The sequence below is a fragment of the Mytilus edulis genome, chromosome 1 (genome assembly GCF_963676685.1).
Source record: "Mytilus edulis chromosome 1, xbMytEdul2.2, whole genome shotgun sequence".
Classification (NCBI taxonomy): domain Eukaryota; kingdom Metazoa; phylum Mollusca; class Bivalvia; order Mytilida; family Mytilidae; genus Mytilus; species Mytilus edulis.
In genome coordinates, this window is record NC_092344.1 from 59,103,047 (window position 1) to 59,129,853 (window position 26,807).

At 33.0% G+C, this 26,807-nt stretch overlaps 1 protein-coding gene across 1 annotated transcript in view; it reads right to left on the bottom strand.

Annotated features, from left to right (window-relative positions):
* The window catches only part of LOC139514520 (plexin-A4-like), a 192,242-nt gene that overhangs the window by 66,222 nt on the left and 99,213 nt on the right, over positions 1-26,807 (bottom strand). Inside the window, exons 10-11 of the mRNA XM_071303881.1 lie at positions 8,206-8,284; positions 4,167-4,345 (exon numbers count right to left, since the gene is read on the bottom strand). Coding sequence (XP_071159982.1) covers positions 4,167-4,345; positions 8,206-8,284 — 258 coding nt within the window. The remainder of the gene's footprint in view (positions 1-4,166; positions 4,346-8,205; positions 8,285-26,807) is intronic.

Below are 26,807 nucleotides of genomic sequence, written 5' to 3' on the forward strand. Positions count from 1 at the left end.
TAGCATTGCTCTAATGCAGTGAAAAATCCGGTCAGCTGAGCGTGAAAAAGGAAATTTTAAAACATCCGTTTAAAAATATATCTTTTTAAAAACGTAGCACTCACGTAACATGTCCGATTTTGACAGCTAAATTCTGCCTTTCCTCGGACCCGATTTAATGGCGGCTAAACAAAGGTCATTTTCTATGTCGTCGTATTTCCAGACTCGTAAGCTGTAAAAATGACGAAAACGTGCATATCAGAAACTTGGCAGAAGCGCTGTATTCTGATTCACATTAAATTAATCGTATACCGATATTCCGAAAACAAATAATGTCTTTTATAAAAACATAAGGATTTTCAACAGTAAAACTGTTAAAAATCCTTGCCGACGAGAAACATGCGTTCTCTTGAACGCAAAAATTAAAACTAAAGCTAGTGTATGTTACACAGGTGAACTATGACGTAGGTGAGTACATCTCATGGATGTAATTTTTAATCACCTAGTTAATTGCGATGAGAACATGTTGTGAAAGCAAACATATTCTATATAATATAATGTAATTTCATGGTAAGTATATTTAACCAAATTCATATAAAATTATTATGCATATAAAAAACGCACAGCTACTTAATGTTCCATCAAGTAATTTTTTAAATCTTATTTGAATGAGCTTGTACTTGAGGTTGATTTTTTCAGGGATATTGGTAAGTTATTCCATAAAATAGATCCTGAATATATAAAAGATTTCTTATAAAGCTCTGTTTTGGCTTTTGGAACTTGTAAATTTTTGCAAGAGGCATTTTTTCTCAAACAATATTGGTTTATTTCTGGCATTTCTTTAAACTTTTCAGTGAGATATACAGGGGCTTCATTCTTAAGGCATTTATGCATCAAAACTGATTTGTGGTATGAGATTCTGTTCTCTACTGTCATCCATCCAAGCTGTTTAAACAGTGGAGCTGATGATGAAAGTGGATCAGCATCTAAAATAAGTCTTGCAGCCCTTTTTTGCAATTTTATTTTTCTGACTAGCTCATTTTTAGCACAACCACTCAAAATAATACAACAATAATCTATCAGTGGGAGAATATAACCATTATAAAATATTGGTGTTAAGACAAAAATCGTTAAATAATATTAAACCAAATGTATGTCACAGTTCAGTTGCTGAAACACCCAAAAACGCTGAAGGTATTGCACAGGTTGTTTTTCTAATTTTAAAAAACATATGTTGCCATTGTTTGAAGAATTCAGAATACACTCTTGAAAACTATCACCAACCTTTGCATTTCGAGATATGTTTTTTCGTGCAGTTGAGATGTTGTTACAGAACATTAGGGCTGAAGGGAATGGGTAGTGGCTTTTACATGTGAAAATGATAGCTGCAATGTTGCGTTGATTTTTCATCACCAATCGGACAAACTATGCTAGGTGGACACCAGCCTATATATTGGATATGTTGAATCTGTCGGAAACAGTAAAATCTGTCTTTATGTCAGGTGAGTTTTCAATCAGGCATAATAAAATTGAGAATGGAAATGGGGAATGTGTCAAAGAGACAACAACCGGCCCAAATAAAAAACAACAGCAGAGGGTCACCAACAGGTCTTCAATGTAGCGAGAAATTCCCGCACCCGGAGGCGTCCTTCAGCTGGCCCCTAAACAAATATATACTAGTCCAGTGATAATGAACGCCATACTAATTTCCAAATTGTACACAAGAAACTAAAATTAAAATAATACAAGACTAACAAAGGCCAGAGGCTCCTGACTTGGGACAGGCGCAAAAATGCCGCGGGGTTAAACATGTTTGTGAGATCTCAACCCTCCCCCTATACCTCTAACCAATGTAGTAAAGTAAACGCATAACAATACGCACATTAAAATTCAGTTCAAGAGAAATCCGAGTCTGATGTCAGAAGATGTAACCAAAGAAAATGAACAAAATGACAATAATACATAAATAACAACAGACTACTAGCAGTTAACTGACATGCCAGCTCCAGACTTCAACTAAACTGACTGAAAGATTATGATTTCATCATATGAACATCAGGCACAATCCTTCCCGTTAGGGGTTTAGTATCATACCATCATAACATATATGAGAAGAACATAACCCGTGTCATGCCAACAACTGTTTTTAGAATAAATGTGTTTAGTTCCGATGCAAAGACCTTATCAATGACTCAATATTAACGCCAAAATATGCAATCTTTAATGACTTGACAACAGTATGGTAATTATATCCCTTCTTAATAAGTCTATTCAAAGGTTTTGTAAGTTTCTGAGGTGAATACTGACACCTTTGTGCTTTATAAAGAATATTACCATAAAAAATTGGATGTGAAATACCTGAACGTATTAAAAGTCTGCATGTTGAGCTATATTTACGAATAATGTCTTTATACCGATGATAAAATTTAGTAAATGTTTTGACTAGTTTGTGATATCGAAAACCCTGGTGTAATAATTTTTCAGTAATACATAAATTTCTCTCGTTAAAATCTAAAACATTGTCACATACACGAGCGAATCGTACAAGTTGAAATATATAAACACCGTAAGATGGTGACAAGGGAACGTCACCATCTAAAAATGGATAATTAACGATAGGAAATGAAAAATCATCCCTTTTATCATAAATTTTAGTATTCAGCTTTCCATTAGTGATATAGATATCAAGATCGAGAAAAGGGCAGTGGTCAGTGTGAGTATTAGCTTTATTTAAAGTAAGTTCAACAGGATAAATTTCATTAATATACATACTGAAGTCGTCATTATTGAGAGTCAAAATATCATCCAAATATCTAAAAGTATTATTAAATTTGTTTATCAGATGTTGTTTCGATGGGTCTTTGCTTATTTTTGTCATAAATTGTAACTCATAACAATACAAAAACAGGTCAGCAATAAGTGGTGCACAGTTAGTCCCCATTGGAATTCCGATAATCTGACAATATACGGAATCCCCAAAGCGAACAAAAATGTTATCTAGTAAAAATTCAAGGGCATATATAGTATCAAAGCATGTCCAATTAACATAGTTTTTTTGTTTATTGCTACTAAAAAATGACCTAAAAGAGTTTGAACATATATATTCACATTCTGATTTTTTGAATGCCCATTTAATTAGGTGTGTGAATTTTTTCTTAATGAGAATGTGAGGCAATGTGGTATACAGGGTAGAAAAATCAAAACTTTGAACAGATTCAAAATCACCAATATAAGCATGCAATTTATCAAGTACTTCCAACGAGTTCTTGACACTCCAAAAGTAATTTATTCCACTATTTTCGAAGGCCTTATTTGAACAATTTATTATCAGGTTTTTAATTTTAATAAACATGGAGGTTTAAATAGTATCTGGAGTGATATGGCTACAGAGAAAACTATTATTAAAGATTCGAAAGGTTGTAGAGGCATCATATAGGCATCATAAATAAACTGACAAGGAAAACACCGCTTTACTTCGATAGATGCTTACAAGACATATCCTTGTTAATTTTAGTTCTGAAATGAGATCAAGATCGGGATAAGCCACAGATTAAGAAATTGAACAGGAAGAAAACAAGCCAAAGGCAGTGACACCAGACAAGAAGAATGTCTCTGATTTGATAGGGTATATGCATTCAAATATGACCGATACATTTAACATTGCCGATCATCCTTAGCCATTGATAAATACTAGTATTTCTACAGAAATGAAAGCCTCAATAAATGTTCATGATTCTCTTCTAAAATCTCTTGAACGTGACAACAAGATAGTTAAATCTTCTGTGGAAGGCTGTGCTAATGAGTCAGAAACCCCTGTCTTCTACAGTCCTATGTCGAGGTATCTCTCAATACTTTCGATGATACGACCAAGACCTCAAAACTCAACTTGAGGTGACTTTGTTAAGGCACACATAAACCCAGTAAAACTAGTTCGCCTTGCTTTAGTTCTTACTAATGTTCGTGAGAATGAGACTGTAGTCAGGATATTGGTATATCCTATTGGTCCCATACCTTCAGCTCTGTTCCATGGTACCATGTGGAAATGTTGTAAATGTGATACAATTCATCTCCTTGAAGAGGAAATTTGCTCTTTAACATTTCCTTAAATGATCTTTGTTAAGTTGAGTTTGCATTTAAACTACATTTCCTTATACTTATTTTCATCATTGAATTAAATGATAACTTACACTAAGGGGTTCAACATTAATTGCTTCACATGGACTGGTAGGACACCCACTTTGACCACTGCAATACTGACATTTTCCTCCTTTTCCACTACTTCCTTCTTCCTTCCACCTACACCTATACCCCTTGCTTTGTCTATACATACAGTTAACACAGTCTCCATAATTCCTACAGTCATATACTACAATGATAAAATTTTATAATGTAGCATCTTTGTTATAACATCCATGTAGAACCTTAACAAATATTTTAAGTGTGCAACATACACTCATTTCACCATGTTATCATCAGGAAAAAAATATTCACACATTCATTGATATCATTGTGCAACCAGATATAAATATGGAGTTTTAAAATTGTTTTGACATTATGTAACAATTACTAGAGGCTGCATTGAGGCTGAATCCTCATCTTGTAAAAATAAATGGAGGATACGCCTATGGGCTATAGCTTAGATGCCCTGCTTGTATGCAAGAGTCAACTTCCACATAAAGATGCAGGATTCATGTAGTTGACCATTTTTGGTTGAGGCAAACAAAAGTTACAGCAGGGAAATGACAGATTTAGCAATATTTACATATTTAGAAATTTCTTGCCATGGCAATTAACATACCCTAATTATAATTCTGAGTAATTCAAAGTGTACAAAAACAGGAAGTTAGCTTCCAAAAGCCATCACATTTTTCAACTCATAACTGGCTCTATACTTGCCAAAGGAGTAGGTCCGGTAAGGACCGATTTTGGCCTCAAATTTCAGGTTCATCTGACGAAAGATTTTGACCACTTTTTAAACACTTAAGTGTCTATTTTATTTGAATTAATTAGTTTATGTGAAAGATTTTAACAGATTTAGTCATTAAAAACGATCCGATTAAAGCTCAAATATGAAAAATCTACCTAATATGCCGAAAAATGTCACTTTTCAGATGTTTTTTGGTAAAAATGAAAGTGGCCGCATCCGTGTTCATCCTCAACCTTTATATATGTTATGTATTATCATAAAATACAACTTACATTTCAATATTAAGGATGAACACGAATGCGGCCACTTTCGTTTTACACGAAAACCGTCTAAAATTTAACTAAAATGCTTGAATTATGAGGATTTCAGTAATTTAGCATGACTTAATAGTGCTAGTACCGGATATATGTGCATTGTATTGTCAAAAACAGCCCATATTTATGTAGCAGAAGCATTATACTGTCCAATAAATAACTAAAGGTTTACATTTTAACAAATTTGTAAAACTGCTATATTTTGGGGCCAAAAAGGGGTCTTACTGAACCTACTCCTTTATTTTTAACAAGAATGTGTCCCCAGTACATGGATGCCCCATCCGCACTATCATTTTCTATGTTCAGTGGACCATGAAAATGGGAGAAAATCTCTACTTTGGCATTAAATTAGAATAAATAGTTGACACAGCATAGGTTTCTGACACAGAATGAATGTGGTCTAATGAACTTAAAATATTTTTTTTGCCTTTGAGCAATTCACTATGCTGTTGAATATTAATCCTCTCAAAAAAATGTTTGAAGAAATTTTCTTTTTATTTATGAAATCTGAAATGAGAAAAATTTAAACCCCCCCCTTTTTTTTCACATCCCCGTTTCCCTTTTTCCAAAACTGATATCAATTCAAATTTCTAATGGAGTTTGCAACAATAACTACTCTTTTAAATACATCATAAAATATTAAAATGTAAAATAAAGTGCTTGTTATCACTGAATGGTAAAGATTGGTTGGTAGTAAAAGTGAATATACATTGTTTATTGTATAAAACAATAAAAAAAAATTCATCAGCAACATTTTATATTGGCAAATTTCCAATGAAGTTATTTACATAAAGTTATTGGCAAATAAAAATAGAAAATGACATCATAGTCATATGTCTGGCAAATGTCCAACATACATTATCTAAAAACATTTTAGATAAGATAAGGAAAAAAAGCTTCATCAGCAACATTTTATAATGGCAAATTTCCAATGAAGTTATTTACATAAAGTTATTGGCAAATAAAAATAGAAAATGACATCATAGTCATGTCTGGCAAATTTCCAACATATATTATCAACTAAAATTCTATACAAAGAAAGATAACTCCAATTGAAAATTAATTGCTATTGCACAATATTGTGCAATTAGATATTTCTTGCTATTATGCAATACTGTGCAATTGAAAATTTCTTGCTATTGCACAATACTTGATATGGAATCCTGATTTGGACCAACTTGAAAACTGGGCCCATAATCAAAAATCAAAGTACATATTTAGATAAAGCATATCAAATAAGCCCAAGAATTTAATTTTTGTTAAAATCAAACTTAGTTTAATTTTTGACCCTTTGGACCTTAATGTAGACCATTTGAAAACTGGACCAAAAATTAAGAATCTACATACACAGTTAGATTTGGCATATCAAAGAACCCATAATTCAATTTTTGATGAACAAAGTTTAATTTTGGACCCCCATTTGGACCAACTTGAAAACTAGGCCAATAATTAAAAATCTAAGTACATTTCTAAATTCAGCATATCAAACAACCCCCAGGATTCAATTTTTGTTAAAATCAAACTAAGTTTAATTTTGGACCCTTTGGACCTTAATGTAGACCAATTTGAAAACGGGACCAAAAATTAAGAATCTGCATACACAGTTAGATTCGGCATATCAAAGAACCCCAATTATTCAATTTTTGATGAAATCAAACAAAGTTTAATTTGGACCCTTTGGGCCCTTTATTCCTAAACTGTTGGGACCAAAACTCCCAAAATCAATACCAACCTTCCTTTTATGGTCATAAACCTTGTGTTTAAATTTCATAGATTTCTATTTACTTCAACTAAAGTTATTGTGCGAAAACCAAGAATAATGCTTATTTGGGCTCTTTTTTTGCCCCTAATTCCTAAACTGTTGGAACCAAAACTCCCAAAATCAATCCCAACCTTTCTTTTGTGGTCATAAACCTTGTGTCAAAATTTCATAGATTTCTATTAACTTAAACTAAAGTTATAGTGCGAAAACCAAGAAAATGCTTATTTGGGCCCTTTTTGGCCCCTTATTCCTAAAATGTTGGGACCAAAACTCCCAAAATCAATCCCAACCTTCCTTTTGTGGTCATAAACCTTATGTTAAAATTTCATAGATTTCTATTCACTTTTACTAAAGTTAGAGTGCGAAAACTAAAAGTATTCGGACGACGACGACGACGACGACGACGACGACGACGCCAACGTGATAGCAATATACGACGAAAAATTTTTCAAATTTTGCGGTCGTATAAAAATCATATCATAGGGAACATGTGTATTAAGTTTCAAGTTGATTGGACTTCAACTTCATTAAAAACTACCTCGACCAAAAACTTCAACCTGAAGCGGGACTGACAGACAAACGGACAGACAAACAGACGAAGGGACAGATGAAGGAACAGACGAACGGACGGATGGACGCACGGAACAGAAAACATAATGCCCATAAATGGGGTATAATAAATGGGACATCAGTAGAGTAAAAGGTACTGTGAATTTTCTTTTTGTTCAATGTGCAAATCTGTTCTCTTTGTCATAAAACTTAAGTGAGTACTATGAGTACAGAATTATTATTTCATAGTCTGAGTATGATAATCATGATGGAAATGTTGCTTGAAGTTTTGTACTCTGGCCATTCTGAATTTGAACATTCTGTTTAATATGAAGTACTTTGACCTGCTTAATCAGCATGGTTTCATTAATTGGTGTCTCTGTTAACCGGTCAGTAAACAAATCAAAGGTTTCTGTATATATATATCAATATATATGTTAGGGAACATTTTCACAATTTTGTCTTAATTGTAAAATAAGAAAAAAAAATTAAACCCTTCTTAATAAAAGTTCTACCTAAAAGTATTATAGTTACCCTGCTTTTCACTTCATTCCTCCCGACCAAAAGTAAATTTAACCTATAAATCTAGTCTCAAATATCATGCATGCATGGCAATGTTTTTTTTTAACTAAGAAAAGGGAAATTTTTTTGATGAAAACTGCAAAACTACATACCATCTACCTCAACACTATTGTCCAGCTTTGTTTCATCATATTTCAAATATAATGTTTTGTTAGCATTAACACTTGGAACCTAAAAATGAAAAAAAGTTTTAATGAATATAACAACTATTGACAGTGATTATGTAAACAATGTATTAAATTATCATTCACATCACTTAATCTGATACATGTATCATTATTATATATGTAGGACTCGGAACCGCGATGGTACTCTGAACTATGATGGTCACGCTAAAGTTAGATGGTTCGTGCTGAAGTGCGATGGTTAACAGGCTAAAGTGTGATGGTTACATTGTGACGTTAACTTGTTGATATCTACACTGAAGTGCAACGGTTGTTACGCTGAAGTGTGATGGTCTACCTGTCACATTGAATAACTAGAGGCTCTAAAGAGCCTGTGTCGCTCACCTTGGTCTATGTGAATATTAAACAAAGGAAGCAGATGGATTCATGACAAAATTGTGTTTTGGTGATGGTGATGTGTTTGTACATCTTACTTTGGTAAACAGTCTAGCTCTATCTATAATGAACTTCGCCCAGTAGTTCAGTGGAAAATGTTAATAAAAATTTCCAAATTTTATGAAAATTGTTAAAAATTGACCATAAAGGACAACTAGAGGTTCTCAAGAGCCTGTGTCGCTCACCTTGGTGCATATTAAACAATGGACACAGATAAATTCTATGACGAAATTGTGTTTTGGTGATTGTGATGTGTTTGTAGATCTTACTCTACTGTACATTCTTGTTGCTACAATTATCTCTATCTATAATGAACTTGGCCCAGTAATCGTAATTACAGTGGAAAATATATTCTAACAAGAATGTGTCCATAGTACATGGATGCCCCACTCGCATTATCATTTTCTATGTTCAGTAGACTGTGAAATTGGGGTCAAAACTCTAATTTTGCAATTAAATTAGAGAGATCATATCATAGGGAACATGTGTACTAAGTTTGAAGTTGATTCAGATTGGACTTCAACTTCATCAAAAACTACCTTGACCAAAAACTTTAACCTGAACGAACGAACAGACAGACAGAAGGATGGACGGACGGACGGACGCACAGACCAGAAAACATAATGCCCCTCTACTATCGTAGGTGGGGCATAAAAATTTACAAAACTAAAAAAAATTTATGAAAATTGTAAAAAAATGACTATAAAGGGCAATAACTCCTTAAGGGGTAAACTGACAATTTTGGTCATGTTGACTTATTTGTAGATCTTACTTTGCTGAACATTATTGCTGTTTACAGTTTATCTCTATCTGTTATAATATTCAAGATAATAACCAAAAACTGCAAAATTTCCTTAAAATTAATAATTCTGGGGCAGCAACCCAACAACAGGTTGTCTGTTTTGTCTGAAAATTTCAGGGCAGATAGATCTTGACCTGATAAACAATTTATCCACTGTCAGATTTGCTCTAAATGCTTTGGTTTCAGTGATACAAGCAAAAATCTTCATTTCGCCCCTATGTTCTATTTTTAGCCATGGCGTCCATCTTGGTTGGTTGGCAGGGTCACGCCACACATTTTTAAAACTAGATACACAAATGATGATTGTGGCTAAGTTTGGTTAAATTTGGCCCAGTAGTTTCAGAGGAGAAGAGTCACAACGACAGCAAACCGGATTTATTAACATTTATTTGTGTCCTGGCAATATCACAAGAACCATTACTGATGATTGGTGAAAGTGAAAATCGTCAATATCAAAATTGACCTCCATTTTGTCATAAGTATCAACATATTAAAATTTGAAAAGCTAAGATTTAATGGTTCGTGAGTAAATGCAACAATGTGAATCAACTTAGAAACACCATTTTACGATCTTTCAAGAACCATAACTCCTGAACAGTAAAAGTCAAAATCGTCATTATTGAACTTGACCTCTATTTTGTCATCAGTAACAACATATTAAAATTTGAAAAGCTTTGGTTGAATGGTTCATCAGAAAATGCACGTACACGACTGGAAACACCATTTTTCAATCTTTCAAGAACCATAACTCCTGAACGGTAAAAGTCAAAATCGTCATTATTGAACTTGACCTCCATTTTGTCATCAGTAACAACATATTAAAATTTGGGAAGCTTTAGTAGAATAGTTCATGGGTAAATGCATGGACACGACTGGAAACACCATTTTATGTCAAAATCATCATTATTGAACTTGACCTCTATTTTGTCATCAGTAACAACATATTAAAATTTGAAAAGCTTTGGTTGAATGGTTCATGAGAAAATGCACGGACACGACTGGAAACACCATTTTCAATCTTTCAAGAACCATAACTCCTGAACGGTAAAAGTCAAAATCGTCATTATTGAACTTGACCTCCATTTTGTCATCAGGGGAATATGCTTTGGTTTCTGAGTTATAAGCCAAAAACTGCATTTTACCCCTATGTTCTATTTTTAGCCATGGCGACCATCTTGGTTGGTTGGCCAGGTCACGCCACACATTTTTTAAACTAGATACCCCAATGATGATTGTGGCCAAGTTTGGTTTAATTTGATCCAGTAGTTTCAGAGGAGAACATTTTTGTAAAAGCTATCGATGGATGACGGACGCCAAGTGATGGGAAAAGCTCACTTGGCCCTTTGGGCCAGGTGAGCTAAAAAGCAAAATGTTTACGTACATGAGCTGTTAAAATGAAATCACATTATTTAGATTTTACAAAAGTAGCTGCTAGTCTCGCGTTTGGAAGATCTTTTAATTTCTGTTCAAGTCAAACCAAAGACTTTTTAAAATTTTGATTTTTTTAAATGTAATATTAAATTTGCCAATTTTCTGATTAGCACGTAGGAGTATAGAGTCAGATATAGGGTGTTCAAGGGCGGTATAAGAATATAAGATTATAAGAATTAACATATTTAATTTATGAAAACATAGCTTTAATAATTGGATTAAATAAGATGAGTATAAGGCATGGCTATATATGATTTGTATATTAATTGGAATGACACATGTCAAAGGTTAAACTTAACTGTACATTTCATGATTTAAATATGTCAATCAAATAGCTCCTCTTTTTAAGGCAAATTGTCTCTTATTTTCAGAAAATGTGCTCATGGGTTGGATTTTTCAGAATGATTTGATTTAATGATAGATTCACATGTAAATAAATTCTTGTTGTGATACTTTTTCTTTTGTTAGATGTACGTACTCCTCTAAACTAGAGGCTCTAAAGAGCCTGTGTCGCTCACCTTGGTCTATGTGCGTATTAAACAACGGACACAGATGAATTCATGACAAAATTGTGTTTTGGTGTTGGTGATGTGTTTGTAGATCCTACTTTACTGAACGATCTTGCAGCTTACAATTATCTCTATCTATAATGAACTTGGTTTAGTGACAGTGACCTTGTAAAAGATTACAAAAATTTACAAAAAAATGTTAAAAATTGACTATAAAGGGTAATTACTCCTTAAGGGGTCAACTGACTATTTTGGTCATGCTGACTTATTTGTAGATCTTACTTTGCTGAACATTATTGCTGTTTTCAGATTATCTCTATCTATAACAATATTCAAGATAATTACCACAAGAGTGCACACACTGAAATGTCTCGCCTTCTTTACTAATCATTGATACTATGTTGATAGTCCTAGGTATAAAGCTTGATTACAACTGTCACATAAGCTTAACATTAACCAAGATAGCTAAACAAAGACCAATGAACCATGAAAATGAGGTCAAGGTCAGATGAACCATTCCAGGCAGACATGTACAGCAGGGGTTAAAAAATCCACTAGCCCGACGCCCAGGACTACATCATTTAGGCCTCGGGCAACCAAAACTTGTAACCCAATATGCTCGACGGACTAGTAACAAAAAATTCTTGGCGTATCCAAAATAGAAAATCGAAAATCCCCTCATCACTATTCTATCTAAGCCAATCAGATCGACTACGTCATCCGGGATTCCCAGAATTTGAACTGATTTTGTACAAGTTTTAAAATAAAAATATAATGTAACCGGATTGTACCTCCTTCTGAATAATTTATTGCAATATAAATGTGAATCCCTTTTGACAGCAGAAACCTGACTTTTGTCAGATATAAATTTGTAACATGTGCAAATGTTATGGACGCCATTTTGTTTTTGTTTACATACTGTGAAGAAGCCTCCAGAACCATGACTTAAACATTAACAGTCTTCAGAAAACTTAAACTTGATGCAATAATATCTCATTAATAATGATTATCTTCATTGATATTCAAATGAATTCGATTTTTAAAGAAATAAAATTTATAACAAATACAATTTCAGTTTATAGTACGGTGACCAGACCCAATATTTTTAAAAGGAATAGGTCCGATAAGGACTCATTTTGGCCTCAAATTTCAGTTTCATCTGACGAATGATTTTGACCACTTTTTAAAGACTTAAGTGTCTATTTCACTTGATTTAATTAGTATAAGTGAAAGATTTTAACTGATTTAGTCATTAACCAGATGCAGGGCGTAGCTTTATACGACCGCAGAGGTTGAACCCTGAACGGTTAGGGCAAGTATGGACACAACATTCAAGCTGGATTCAGCTCTAAATTTGGATTGTGATTAAATAGTTGACACAGCATAGGTTTCTGACACAGAATGAATGTGTTCTAATGAACTTAAAATTTTTGTTTCTCTTAGAGCAATTCACTATGCTGTTGAATATTAATCCTCTCAAAAAAATGTTTGAAGAAATTTTCTTTTTTATTTATGAAATTTCAAATGAGAAAAATTGAACCCAATTTTTTTAATCACATCCCCCTTTCCCTTATTCCAAAACTAATCTCAATTAAAATTTCTAATGGAGTTTGCAACAATAACTACTCATTTAAATACATCATAAAATATTAAGATGTAAAAAAACTGCTTGTTATCACTGAATGGTAAAGATTATTTTAATTTATCAGTTGGTAGTAAAAAGTGAATATACATTGTATATTGTATATAACAAAGATTTAAGTTGATTCTGGACAAAGAAAGATAACTCCAATTAAAAAAAATCTTGCTATTGCACAATATTTTGCAATTAGATATTTCTTGCTTACTATTCTGGACAAAGAAAGATAACTCTTATTAAAACAAGAGGCTCTCAAGAGCCTGAATCGCTCACCTGAATTTTTTTGGTTTAATCTCTCATCAATGATTATTTTGGCTTTTCAATTTATTTAAATGTTCTTTGAATCGTCCTATTTTCTTCAAAAGCAAAAAAAAATCATTTTCTCCTATGTTCTATTTTAGCCATAGGAGCTATGTTTCTTGACATACAAGGAAATGAAATATAAAATTTATACTAGATACTCTGAAACTCTGAAACTCATTTAGCCTAAGTTTGGCTGAAATTGATACAGCAGTTTCATAAGAGAAGATTTTTTAAAGTAAGTCAACATGGTGAACAAATTGTGAAAAAAGTCTTTAAAGGGCAATAACTCCTAAAGAGGTCAATTGACAATTTTGGTCAAATTGACTTATTTGTAGATCTTACTTTGCTGATCATATTTGCTGTTTACAGTTTATCTTTATCTATAATAATATTCAAGATAATGACCAAAAACTGCAAAATTTCCTTAAAATTACCAATTAAGTGGCAGCAACCCAACAATTGGATGTTTGATTCATCTGAAAATTTCAGGGCTGATAGATATTGACCTAATGAACATTTTTACTCCATGTCAGATTTGCTCTTAATGCTTTCGTTTTTGAGATATAAGCCAAAAACTGCATTTGACCCCTATGTTCTATTTTAAGTAACGGTGGCCATGTTTTTTGACGGATCAAAAATCAAAGCACACACTTTGTGCAGGATAATCTAAGGAACAACCATGCTAAGTTTTAACCAAATCCATTCAGTAGTTTTAGAGGAGAAGATTTTTTAAAGTTAGCAAATATGATGAACAAATTGTGAAAAATTGTCATTAAAGGACAATAACCCCTTAAGGGGTCAATTGACAATTTTGGTCAAATTAACTTATTTGTAGATCTTACTTTGCTGATCTTTTTTGCTGTTTACAGTTTATCTTTATCTATAATAATATTCAAGATAATGACCAAAAACTGCAAAATTTCCTTAAAATTACCAATTAAGTGGCAGCAACCCAACAATGGTTTGTTTGATTCATCTGAAAATTTCTGGGCTGATAGATCTTGACCTAATGAACATTTTTACTCCATGTCAGATTTGCTCTAAATGCTTTCGTTTTTGAGATATAAGCCAAAAACTGCATTTGACCCCTATGTTCTATTTTAAGTAACAGCGGCCATGTTTTTTGACGGATCAAAAATCAAAGCACACACTTTGTGCAGGATAATCTAAGGAACAATCATGCTAAGTTTTAACCAAATCCATTCAGTAGTTTCAGAGGAGAAGATTTTTTAAAGTTAGCAAATATGATGAACAAATTGTGAAAAATTGTCATTAAAGGACAATAACCCCTTAAGGGGTCAATTGACAATTTTGGTCATATTAACTTATTTGTAGATCTTACTTTGCTGATCTTTTTTGCTGTTTACAGTTTATCTTTATCTATAATAATATTCAAGATAATGACCAAAAACTGCAAAATTTCCTTAAAATTACCAATTAAGTGGCAGCAACCCAACAATGGTTTGTTTGATTCATCTGAAAATTTCAGGGCTGATAGATCTTGACCTAATGAACATTTTTACCCCATGTCAGATTTGCTCTAAATGCTTTCGTTTTTGAGATATAAGCATAAAACTGCATTTGACCCCTATGTTCTATTTTAAGTAACGGCGGCCATGTTTTTTGACGGATCAAAAATCGAAGCGCACATTTTGTGCAGGATATACTAAGGAACAATCATGTTAAGTTTCATTCAAATCCATTCAGTAGTTTCAGAGGAGAAGATGTTTGAAAAATTGTTAACGACGACGACGACGTCGACGACGACGACGTCGACGACGACGACGACGACGGACGCCAAGTGATGAGAAAAGCTCACATGGCCTTTTAGGCCAGGTGAGCTAAAAAAATTTGATATTTCACAATATTGTGCAATTAGATATTTCTTGCCATTGCGCAATACTGTGCAATTGAAAAGACTTAATTGCTATTGCACAATACTTAATATAATAATTTTAGATCCTGATTTGGACCAACTTGAAAACTGGGCCCATAATAAAAAATCTAAGTACATTTTTGGATTCAGCATATCAAAGAACTTCAAGATTTCAATTTTTGTTAAAATCAGACTAAGTTTAATTTTGGACCCTTTGGACTTTAGTGTAGACCAATTTGAAAACAGGACCAAAAATGAAGAATCTACATACACAGTTAGATTTGGTATATCAAAGAACCCCATTTATTCAATTTTTGATGAAATCAAACAAAGTTTAATTTTGGACCCCGATTTGGACCAACTTGAAAACTGGGCCAATAATCAAGAATCTAAGTACATTTTTAGATTCAGCATATCAAAGAACCTAACTGATTCATTTTTTTTCAAAATCAAACTAAGTTTAATTTTGGACCCTTTGGACCTTAATGTAGACCAATTTGAAAACGGGACCAAAAGTTAAGAATCTACATACACAGTCATGACAGTTAGATTCAGCATATCAAAGAACCCCAATTATTCAATTTTGATGAAATCAAACAAAAGTTTAATTTTGGACCCTTTGGGCCCCTTATTATGTTGGGACCAAAACTCCCAAAATCAAACCCAACCTTTCTTTTATGGTCATTAACATTGTGTTTAAATTTCATTGATTTCTATTTACTTAAACTAATGTTATTGTGCGAAAACCAAGAATAATGCTTATTTGGGCCCTTTTTTGGCCCCTAATTCCTAAACTGTTGAGACCAAAACTCCCAAAATCAATCCCAACCGTTCTTTTGTGGTCATAAACCTTGTGTCAAAATTTCATATATTTCTATTAACTTAAACTAAAGTTATAGTGCGAAAACCAAGAAAATGCTTATTTGGGCCCTTTTTGGCCCCTAATTCCTAAAATGTTGGGACCAAAACTCCCAAAATCAATACCAACCTTCCTTTTGTGGTCATAAACCTTGTGTTAAAATTTCATAGATTTCCATTCACTTTTACTAAAGTTAGAGTGCGAAAACTAAAAGTATTCGGACGCCGGACGACGACGACGACGCCGACGCCGACGCCAACGTGATAGCAATATACGACGAAAATTTTTTCAAAATTTGCGGTCGTATAAAAACGATCCGATTCAAGCTCAAATATGAAAAATCTCTCAAATATGCCAAAAAACGTCACTTTTCAGATGGTTTTTGTCAAAAATGAAAGTGGCCGCATCCGTGTTCATCCACAACCTTTATATATGTTATGTATTATCATAAAATACAACTTACATTTCAATATTAAGGATGAACACGAATGCGGCCACTTTCGTTTTACAAGGAAACCGTCTAAAATTTAACTAAAATGATAGAATTTTGAAGATTTCAGTAATTTAGCATAACTTAATGGTGCTACAACCCAATATATGTGCATTGTATTGTCAAAAACAGCCCACATTTATGTAGCAGAAGCATTCAACTGTCCAATAAATAACTAAAAGTTTACATTTTAATAATTTTGTAAAACTGTTATATTTTGGGGCCAAAAAGGGGTCTTACCGGACCTACTCCTTTAATCGTCAAACATACTATATGGCTATATTATATATCATTGGATTCGAAAAAATGAGTACTTTTTGAATATCAATGTCGTCAAAAAGAAATGTGGTAACAATTTTGCATAAATTAAGGTCAAAGATCAACATATTGTTTTCTTTTTTTCTTTCTATATTTTCAAATTTGAAAGATATCAGCAGCATTTTGTGTTAAATTTTAAATCAATTGATTTTGAATTATCTTGAAAATGTAAAAAAAGGGAACTTATTACTTAGTAATTGATTAATTCTGAAAATTGGCGTTTTTCAAACACTTGTTCAATTATAAAAGATCAATACAAATTCCGTTAAAGTTACAGTAGTTACCTTGCCGGGTGACATCCAACCTCAGCAATAAATGATAAATGTTGTTCTCAATATGTAAAAGAGGGACGAAAGATACCAGAGGGACAGTCAAACTCATAAATCGAAAATAAACTGTCAACTTCTTGCTAAAAGCGAAAGAAGACAAACAGACAAACAATAGAACACATGACAAAACATAGAAAACTAAAGAATAAGCAACACTAACCCCACCAAAAACTGGGGGTGATCTCAGGTGCTTTGGAAGGGTAAGCAGGTCCTGTTTTACATGTGGCACCCGTCGTGTTGCTTATATTAATACAAATCCGGTAAATAGTTTAATTCGGTAGGTCACATTTATGAAAGGGAAGAGGATTGTATTTACGATGCAGGAACATATCCGATATCATTTGTGAAACGGTTATTCCATAACGGTCAACCAACTCGTGATGGCGTCTGTAAAATTTACGAAGGAATGATTTCAACTTAACTATTTGGAACTCTTGGTTTAATCCCATCCCTAGATTTTCCATGCAATTGAACTTTTTCCATGATAAAATGATGGAAAATGATGGAAATTTCGTTTTTTTCCATGGATTTCCATGGAATTTCATGGAAAAATATTCCATCATAGATGGAAAACATATATGTGTTACTTATTCCATCATTTTCCATGATAAGATGGAAAACTTTCCATGGAATTCCATGGAAAAAATACTTTTTGGATGGAAAATGGGATGGAAAGTAGACTAATAAAACTTTGTAGATGGAAAAGAGGATGGAAAGTGGACTTAGAATATTTTTGAGATGGAAAAGAGGATGGAATCTTGACTTAGAATATTTTTAACATGGAAAAATTATAGAATCTTAACTTAGAATACTTTTGAGATGGAAAGTCATGGAAAAAATGTACACACAAATTACATACATTAATTCTTTATCATCAATTAGACATGTGAGCCAGTGAAAGAAATGCCATCTGTTTTTCATAAGTCTTTGTGTAGAAAACAGGAAATGGTATGACCATACAGTGTGAGGCCAAATGCAGGGTAGCACATGGATTTATACATTTTTGTGCAATAATTATTACTTAAAACATAAAAATGGTAAATAGACAATAAATGGATAATCTTTTATTAAAATATATCTAAAATATTCAAGATATAGGTAAATAACAGTATTCAATTGGGACTCTTTTAAAAGAAATCAGATAACTCCTCATACAACCCCCAACACATTGAAAGTTTGAACTGGCAATGGATATGCAGGCAACAAACAAAGATGTCTTCTCTCCTGAACAAAATTCAAATTTATATTGGACATAGATTAAATAGTTCCAAATAGTTCTTGACATCGAATAGTGCAGATTTATTCTCTGATGACTTGCATTGACTGTTGGATTTAGGAGCATATTTTTTGGTAAGTACACTGAATTAGATTCTACCATTTTGAATATGTGCAAGCTCCTTTAGTTCAACATAATAACATAATGAAAACACCTATAGTAGATTTTTCACTTATAATTATAATGATTGGGTATTAAGACAACTGTATATAGTGTATCATAATAACTAACGATCCACTAATGAAGTAATTTGTTTATAAAATTTAAGATCTGTTGAAATTGGTTGCCAATGAGAAATAGATCCATAAAAGTAAAAAAAAGTGTATCTAAAAAAAATTACAGCAAACTGCAGATCGAAACTAAGTTCTAAAGATATGGACAATACCAATGAAGACATTTATATACAAAAATTATGAAGAAAAAAATATTTAGGACAAAGACTAAAGTTGTTAACCAGTATTGTGTTAAGGACATATTTAAAGAATATCTCTTTATTTATAACAGTAAAATTATTTTTAGGTATCATGAGGAAGAAATGAAACTCCAAATACAATGGTTAATGCTGTTCTACAAGATGGATCTACTGAAGCCTTGTGTTGAAAAAAGTGACATTTATAACCTTAATTTCTTGTTATAAAGACAGTGCAAACTTATACCAATTTTGAAAATTTTTGCTTGTTTATTGTATTTATTATAATACATCAAATGAATTTGAATTAAAGGTTAAAATGATGGTTGAGTTTTATTGCTTATTACTGACCAGTGCAAGACTCAAAAGACCTTATCAAACAGAAAAAAGCATGGCACCTAGTTTTTATACCCTCATTATTACAGGTACAGTTAAACAGGGTATATTGCCAAAAGGTTAATTTGAGCAATCCGTTTTAAATGAAAATGATGGAAATATTTCCATGGAATTCCATGGAAAAAGACACTCTATGGAATATATTTCCATGGAATTCCATGGAAAAACATCATGGAAAATATTTCCATGGAATTCCATGGAAAATGTTTCAGATGGAAATATTATTATTTTCTTTTTTTTCTCTTTTTATTTTCCATGGATTTCCATGGAAAACAGGTTCCAATACTCCATGGAATTCCATGGAAAAATATTCCATGGAATTCCATGAAGTTTTCCATGATAGATGATGGAAAATCTAGGGATGGGATAGTTTATCATGAAAATCATGATAGGAATGCAAGCACGGGAATATCATATCAATTGGGAGATATATACCCCGTATGCAGGTGCTGCTGGAATGTTACTACTTAGAAATGGAAAGTTCACTTGGAAATCTGAAATCATCTCTTTTGTCGTAAATTTTTGTTTTCAACCGACCCTCATTGTCAATTTCTAGATTTTACAGTTGGGGAAAAGCAAGCCTGTAGTTGGTGAATGGGAAAAAATCTAACTATTTTTTATACTGCTAATGTTCCCCATCTGCACCTACAACTCGAGTGCATGTGTCATCTGTTTGTAGTAGTGAACACACAGAACAGTCACACCCGTATCAGAGGTCCGTATGATTATTCTGTCACTCTTTCCCATTTCTGTTAACTTCATGTCAAAGTACAAGGCAATAATTATCATAAGAGTATTGGCCCTTGTTGAGTGCTAACCAAGTTACGACAGTCATTTACAATTAACATTATTGTCTGAAATAACTTCTACAATTTCTGATTTACAAAAGTTCCGGCTAAGTAAAACCCGCTATAAGGTAGAAAGAGATTTGTCATAGTTTTGAAGAAGAAAATCTACCAAAGAAATTATGGAGAGCCTGTTGATTTTTTTTAACAGAACAGAAAAAAACTTCTTCCAGTCAGGAATCCTTCTCCCTTCAATAATCTGATACAATTTGGTGGAAGCTGTAGTCTTTGTGCGGCTTTCCTTTTCAGCAGACAACTTTATTGAGTTTTTCATATCGTAGCGGTAAAAAAATGTCTGTTACTGTGTGCGCTAGAGAAAAGCATAGGGTCACATTTTTATAATAGTCAGCTGCAAGGTCACCAATTTGTTTACATTTTTGTTATCATCAATACATTTTTAAATAAGCAATGCGATACCACCTCTCAGACTGGTGTAAGTTGTGAGTAATGGGCCAAAGGGTGGTAGGGAAAGTGCAAAAAGACATCAGAATCGAATTGGTTCACCAAATCATGAATTTCAACAAAAGACCCTTACGCTTCAACATATTGCTGGCAGATTCCATCATTAAGTCTTTCAACAGAACTTAAGAAACAACGTTACTTTACTCTCTACAGTAAAGGAAGTGATTCAGTACTTCTTCTCTTGCACACGATACACTTTTCAAAATTAAAACACATGTGTTGCCTTTTTTATATGGTCATTTTTATAAATTTCCTGTTACAAAACTTTGAAATATTAAAAAAAAACTAAGGATTTTCCTATCCCAGGAATAGATTACCTTAGCCGTATTTGGCACAACTTTTTGGAATTTTGGTCCTCAATACTCTTCAACTTTGTACTTGTTTGGCTTTCCCAAGAGAAAACGAAAACGGGATCGATCGGGATCCCAATGCAATCCCGGTGAAATTGTCGGGATAAGCCAGGATAAGCATCTGGAGGCGGGATCCCATTCGGGATAAATATCTGAAACTGGGATCCCATTCGGGATAACTGTCTGAAGCCGGGATTCCAGTCAAGATGAAACGGGATAAATATCGGACACTGGGATCCCAATCGGAACTGTTTAAAGCCGGGATCCCAATCGGGAAAACTGTCTGATGCTGGGATCCCAGTCTAGTTAAAACGGGAAATTGTATGAACCATAATTAATTTATGTTGTTGAAAATATGCAAGTGTTTTGTTTGTGTATACAAATGTGTCTTATAACATCAAGTATAGGTTATTGGTGTTAATTAACAATGTGTATGACACCAAAGCTGTCAGGTGAAGCCAATCACATTTAAGTGTCACTTAATACTCAGTTTGACAGATATTTATAAGTCAGAAAAATGCCGAGATTTTCGCGATAAAAATGACAGGGCGTCCGAGGAAATGTCAACGGGTGTTTTGCCAGACAAGCTTGGGCGTTTCTAATGTTCCCCAACTTCTCATAAGTGCGTTTCTATTAGTTGTCGTCCGGCATCAATGATAAGATAATGACTGACGTCGTAAAACGTTGGTCTCTCAACTTATGTAAAATGTAAAAAAAAATGATGACCACGTGCTTTGTTTTCAATATGTACTGAACAGTTCGACCCAAGAAAATACTGTCCTAAATAATGCGGCCACTATCTTATCCGCATGCACCATGTGCCGATTACTAAAGTATTCTTTTCTTATATTTAGTAAAAACTGGCCAGTAATTAATACTTTTATGCGATACCCTTAATTTATTTATAATACCGTTACGGAGACAGATCAACTTGGCCAATATAATTTGGGGCGAGATTGTCACGTCGACGTTTGTGTACTGGTAAAAACGTCATCAAAATTTGTTTACGCTGAAATATGGACAGGACGAAGATGAAGATGTTTTCAGATAGGTGCATTAATAATTTAATTTAACATGTGTATATGTGCATATAACGATTATAAAAATAATTTATTGAGGAACTATGATTTGTATGGTTTTTATCTGAGCAAATCAACTTAATTCAGAAAGTCTGAAAGCATAAACTGAAAATATATATATATACATGCATGATTGCCATGAATAAACTTATTTTAAACTTGTCACATAACAGGCATAAATAGTAGGTATGTCAAACTTTAATTCAGTTGTGTGTATGTTTATTTGGTGAAAATAATGAGTCACTAGTTATTTATCGTCAGGGGATAAAAAAGGGGGAAGGTAATTAATTTGCAAAAAAAATAAAATAACCTTCCAAGACTTCATAATTATTTGGACTAGCTTCCAATCTACTGTATTCTATAAACATTACCATGCAATAATATTTCTATTGAATTTGTTGCTTCAAAACGTATTGAACAAATGATTCTTTGTGGATTTTTTTGATACTTTTAGGGGATATACTGATCTTTTTAAATGGAGCTGCCAACGAAACAGATTGCATGCAGATATTCCAGTTACCATAACTTACTCAGCAATTCTAGTTGGAAGTACAGAGACAGCAAATTAATTAACAGAAAGGAAAACATGACATATGTATCCTTTTGCATAAATAACCCAGGAATCCCAGTGGCAGTGCAATTTGAATTGGTGCATGTATATCCTGCTGGTATTTATTTTTGGGATCCCGTTTTTTTTCCGGGAATCCCAGTATATTTCCACTGGGATTTACATCGGGATCCCGCTTCTTTTACGGGAATCCCGAAATTTTATCCCATTACATTTACATCGGGATCCCGCTTATTTAGCGGGAATCCCGAAATTTTATCCCAGTTTGATCCCAATTGAATTCCCACAATATCCCAGTGGGATCCCAGTATATTTCAACCGGGATTTACATCGGAATTCCCGGACTTGGCGGGATTCCCGAAATTTTATCCCGGTGGAATTAGGTGGGATCCCACTTGGAATCCCATCAAAATTCCAGCCGGGATTCCAGTGGAATTCCAGATTAATTTTCTCTTGGGTTATAACTATTTTGATCTGAGCATCACCGATGATTCTTATGTAGACGAAATGCGCGTCTAGCGTAGTGAATTATAATCCTTTGATAACTATTAACTACTAGGATCTAATCGTACAGGACTTCCTAATTCAAACATTTTCCAGATAACTACATGTCCAAATTCTGACTTGGTTCTTAATTAATTTTCTAAATAAATAAAAAGAAAAAAAACCATATCATTAATAAACATACGAAAATAAGAAATCTTTTAAAAAATAAATAAAAACACGACAACCAACACGAAATGGGATCATGAACTAACAAAAAAGATCGAATTGAACAAATTTTAGCCATGAAAAATCTTTGTGATACCAAATATCATTTATCATAATAGATTAAAATAATAGTATCTGTCCGGTTCAGTATTTTTGGAAAGTTGAATTTCAAGAGGAAAACCTGTAACTTCATTTTATAGTGTATAATTTGTTTCAATGCAAAAGTCAAAATAATGCTTCTGAGATAAAGGATTTTGAAATTGTTGTTTAATAAAGGTTTGAAATATCATATAAATGTTGATTATTTTACATTTTGCGAAAAAAATAAATGATGAAATGAATTGAAACGTACTCTATTAATTAAATGAAAAATACTCGTAGTGTTCAATATTTACAAAAACTCTTCAATAACGGATTAATTTTGCTAAACTTTGTTTGAAATTGTTAAAATAAGGTGTAACAACAATGTATATAATAACAAAAAGTATATCACAAATGTACTTTAAGAATGTAGGCCTAAAATCTTTTAAAAGAATTTTTGTCTTTAAAATAAGGGAACGAACTTCAAAGCCCATTTTACAAAAATTGCACCGTACGATTTTTTGACGACAAGTCAAAACGTGAAGTGTAACCTTTGAACTACCAATACTGTGATTTATAGCCGTATAGTCCGAATGACGATTAAACTCCTTAAATAAGCAACATTTCCTTACTTGGTCACCGTACTATTAGAGACTGAGCTCAGTTTGTAATCTATTTATAGCCCACAATTAGCTTACCTGTGATAATTTTAAATATGGATATTACTGTACTTCATTTATAAAACAATTATAAAAGACACAAACTATGGATGGTGATATTTATTCACATAAATATTTGCTGTATTCTTATAAATAGAATTTTAAAACTGAAAACAAATATGAGCATTTATACATATAACCAGCTGATATTTCTTTTACACAAACGTGATGATGTACATATCTCAAAAAAATACTCCAATCCTTTTATATAACCATGCATAGCAGTGGTCAAGACTTGTACCATCTCGTAACAGTATTTTCAATGAATATTCAATTATCGATTAATTGAATATATCTGCTAATGGGATATTTTTTTGCTGACATAAGTTTTGGGTATCCAATTTGCAAACATCTACTGTTCAACAGATAAAATTTGTTAAGTTTATAAAATTCATTGTATATATATATTGCAGCAAACTCTGAATTTGTAAGGCATACTCGGGCTAGTAGGTCAGTTTTGTTGGACTAGTTGTTTTTTCAACAGGGCTAGTAAAATCAATTAGCCCTGGGCTAGTGAGCTATAACAAAATTTCTTAACCCCTGTGTACAACTAACAAAGCTTCCATACAACAAATATAGTTGACCTATTACTTATAGTTAAAGAAAAATAGACCAAAACACAAAAACTTAACACTGTGCAATGAACCATGCAATTGAGGTCATGGTCAAATAAAACCTGCGGGACTGACATATAGATCATAATATATTTCCATACACCAAATATAGTTGACCTTTGGCATATAATATTAGATAAAAAGACCAAAACTTAAAAACTTAACTTTGACCACTGCATGAACCATGAAAATGAGGTCAAGGTCAGATGACATCTGCCCGCTAGACATGTACACCTTACAACCATTCCATACAACAAATATAGTAGACCTATTGCATAAAGTATGAGAAAAACAGACCAAAACACAAAAACTTAACTATAACAACTGAACCATGAAAATGAGGTCAAGGTCAGATGACACCTGCCAGTTGGACATGTACACCTTCCAGTCCTTCCATACACCAAATATACTAGCCCTATTACTTATAGTATCTGAGATATGGACTTGACCACCATAACTTAACCTTGTTCACTGATCCATGAAATGAGGTCGAGGTCAAGTGAAAACTGTCTGACGGGCTTGAGGACCTTGCAAGGTACGCATATACCAAATATAGTTATCTTATTACTTATAATAAGAGAGAATTCAACAATACAAAAATTTTGAACTTTTTTTTTAAGTGGTCACTGAACCATGAAAATGAGGTCAAGGACATTGGACATGTGACTGACGGAAACTTCGTAACATGAGGCATCTATATACAAAGTATGAAGCATCCAGGTCTTTTACCTTCTAAAATATAAACCTTTTAAGAAGTGAGCTAACGCCGCCACCGCCGCCACCGCCGTAGCCACCGGATCACTTTCCCTATATCAAGCTTTCTGCAACAAAAAACGGCAAAATTTCCTTAAAATTACCAATTCAGGGGCAGCAACCCAACAACAGGTTCTATGATTCATCTGAAAATTTCAGGGCAGATAGATCTTGACCTAATGAACAATTTGACCCCATGTCAGATTGGCCCTTATTGTTTTGTTTCAGAGATATAAGCCAAAATCTACATTTTACCCCCATGTTCTATTTTTAGCCATGGCGGCCATCTTGGTTAGTTGGCAGGGTCACCGGACACATTTTTTAAACTAGATAACCTAATGATGATTGTGGCCAAGTTAATTTAAATTTGGCCCAGTAATTTCAGGAGAAGATTTTTGTAAAAGTTAACGACGACGGACGATGAGCTAAAAAACAAAAGTTTACGCAACTCAGTTGAAGATCAACGGAAAAATTACCATTCATGTGACAAGATATTATTTATATTTCAACTTAAAATAAAATTGTTTTGCCAAGCACAGCTGGATATGACTGCAGAGGTCCAACCCTGAACAGTTGGGGCAAAAATGGAAACATTATTTGCGCTTGAAACAGGTTTGAATTTGGACTGGAATATTAATTATATGACAAATAGTAGGTTTCTGACACAGTATAACTTAGAATTGGTTACATAATTTGGATTTATATTAATTTTTTTGCTTTTGAGCAATACACTATGACACTATGCTGTTGAGAATTGACTTCAAATAATTCAAGAAATTTTGTTTTTAATTTCTGAAACTTGAAATTAGAAAAAAATTGCAACATGTCTTTTGTTATTTGTATCATTATATTGCCATATTAACAGAACAAAAGTAGAAGTTGAAAATAACTGACTGGTGAGCGACTAAGTAAGCGACTAAGTAAGGCCAATTAACATAATTTGATAGTTTGCCATCCCACCTGCCCTTCTATAATGATCCTACCCCAAATTTAGGATTTCCGGATTCACTTCCATTAATACCAGTAACTACGTAAATAATTTTGTTTAATTTAAACTTCTTGTAAAATTCGGTTTTACTGTTTCTTTATGAACATGTAATTCAACCAAAATAATTATAAGTCAATATATTCTGACACTCTATGATGACTTCCCTACCTTCCAAGAAAAGATTTTGATTACTGAGAGACCTTAAAACATTCAGGTTATTCAGTGTCAAAGAACGCAAACGCAGATCACGATATTTAAAAAATTTACATTTTTTTTTTATTTCATACATTTTGACTTCATGTCAGCAAATTTTGAGTGAATGATATC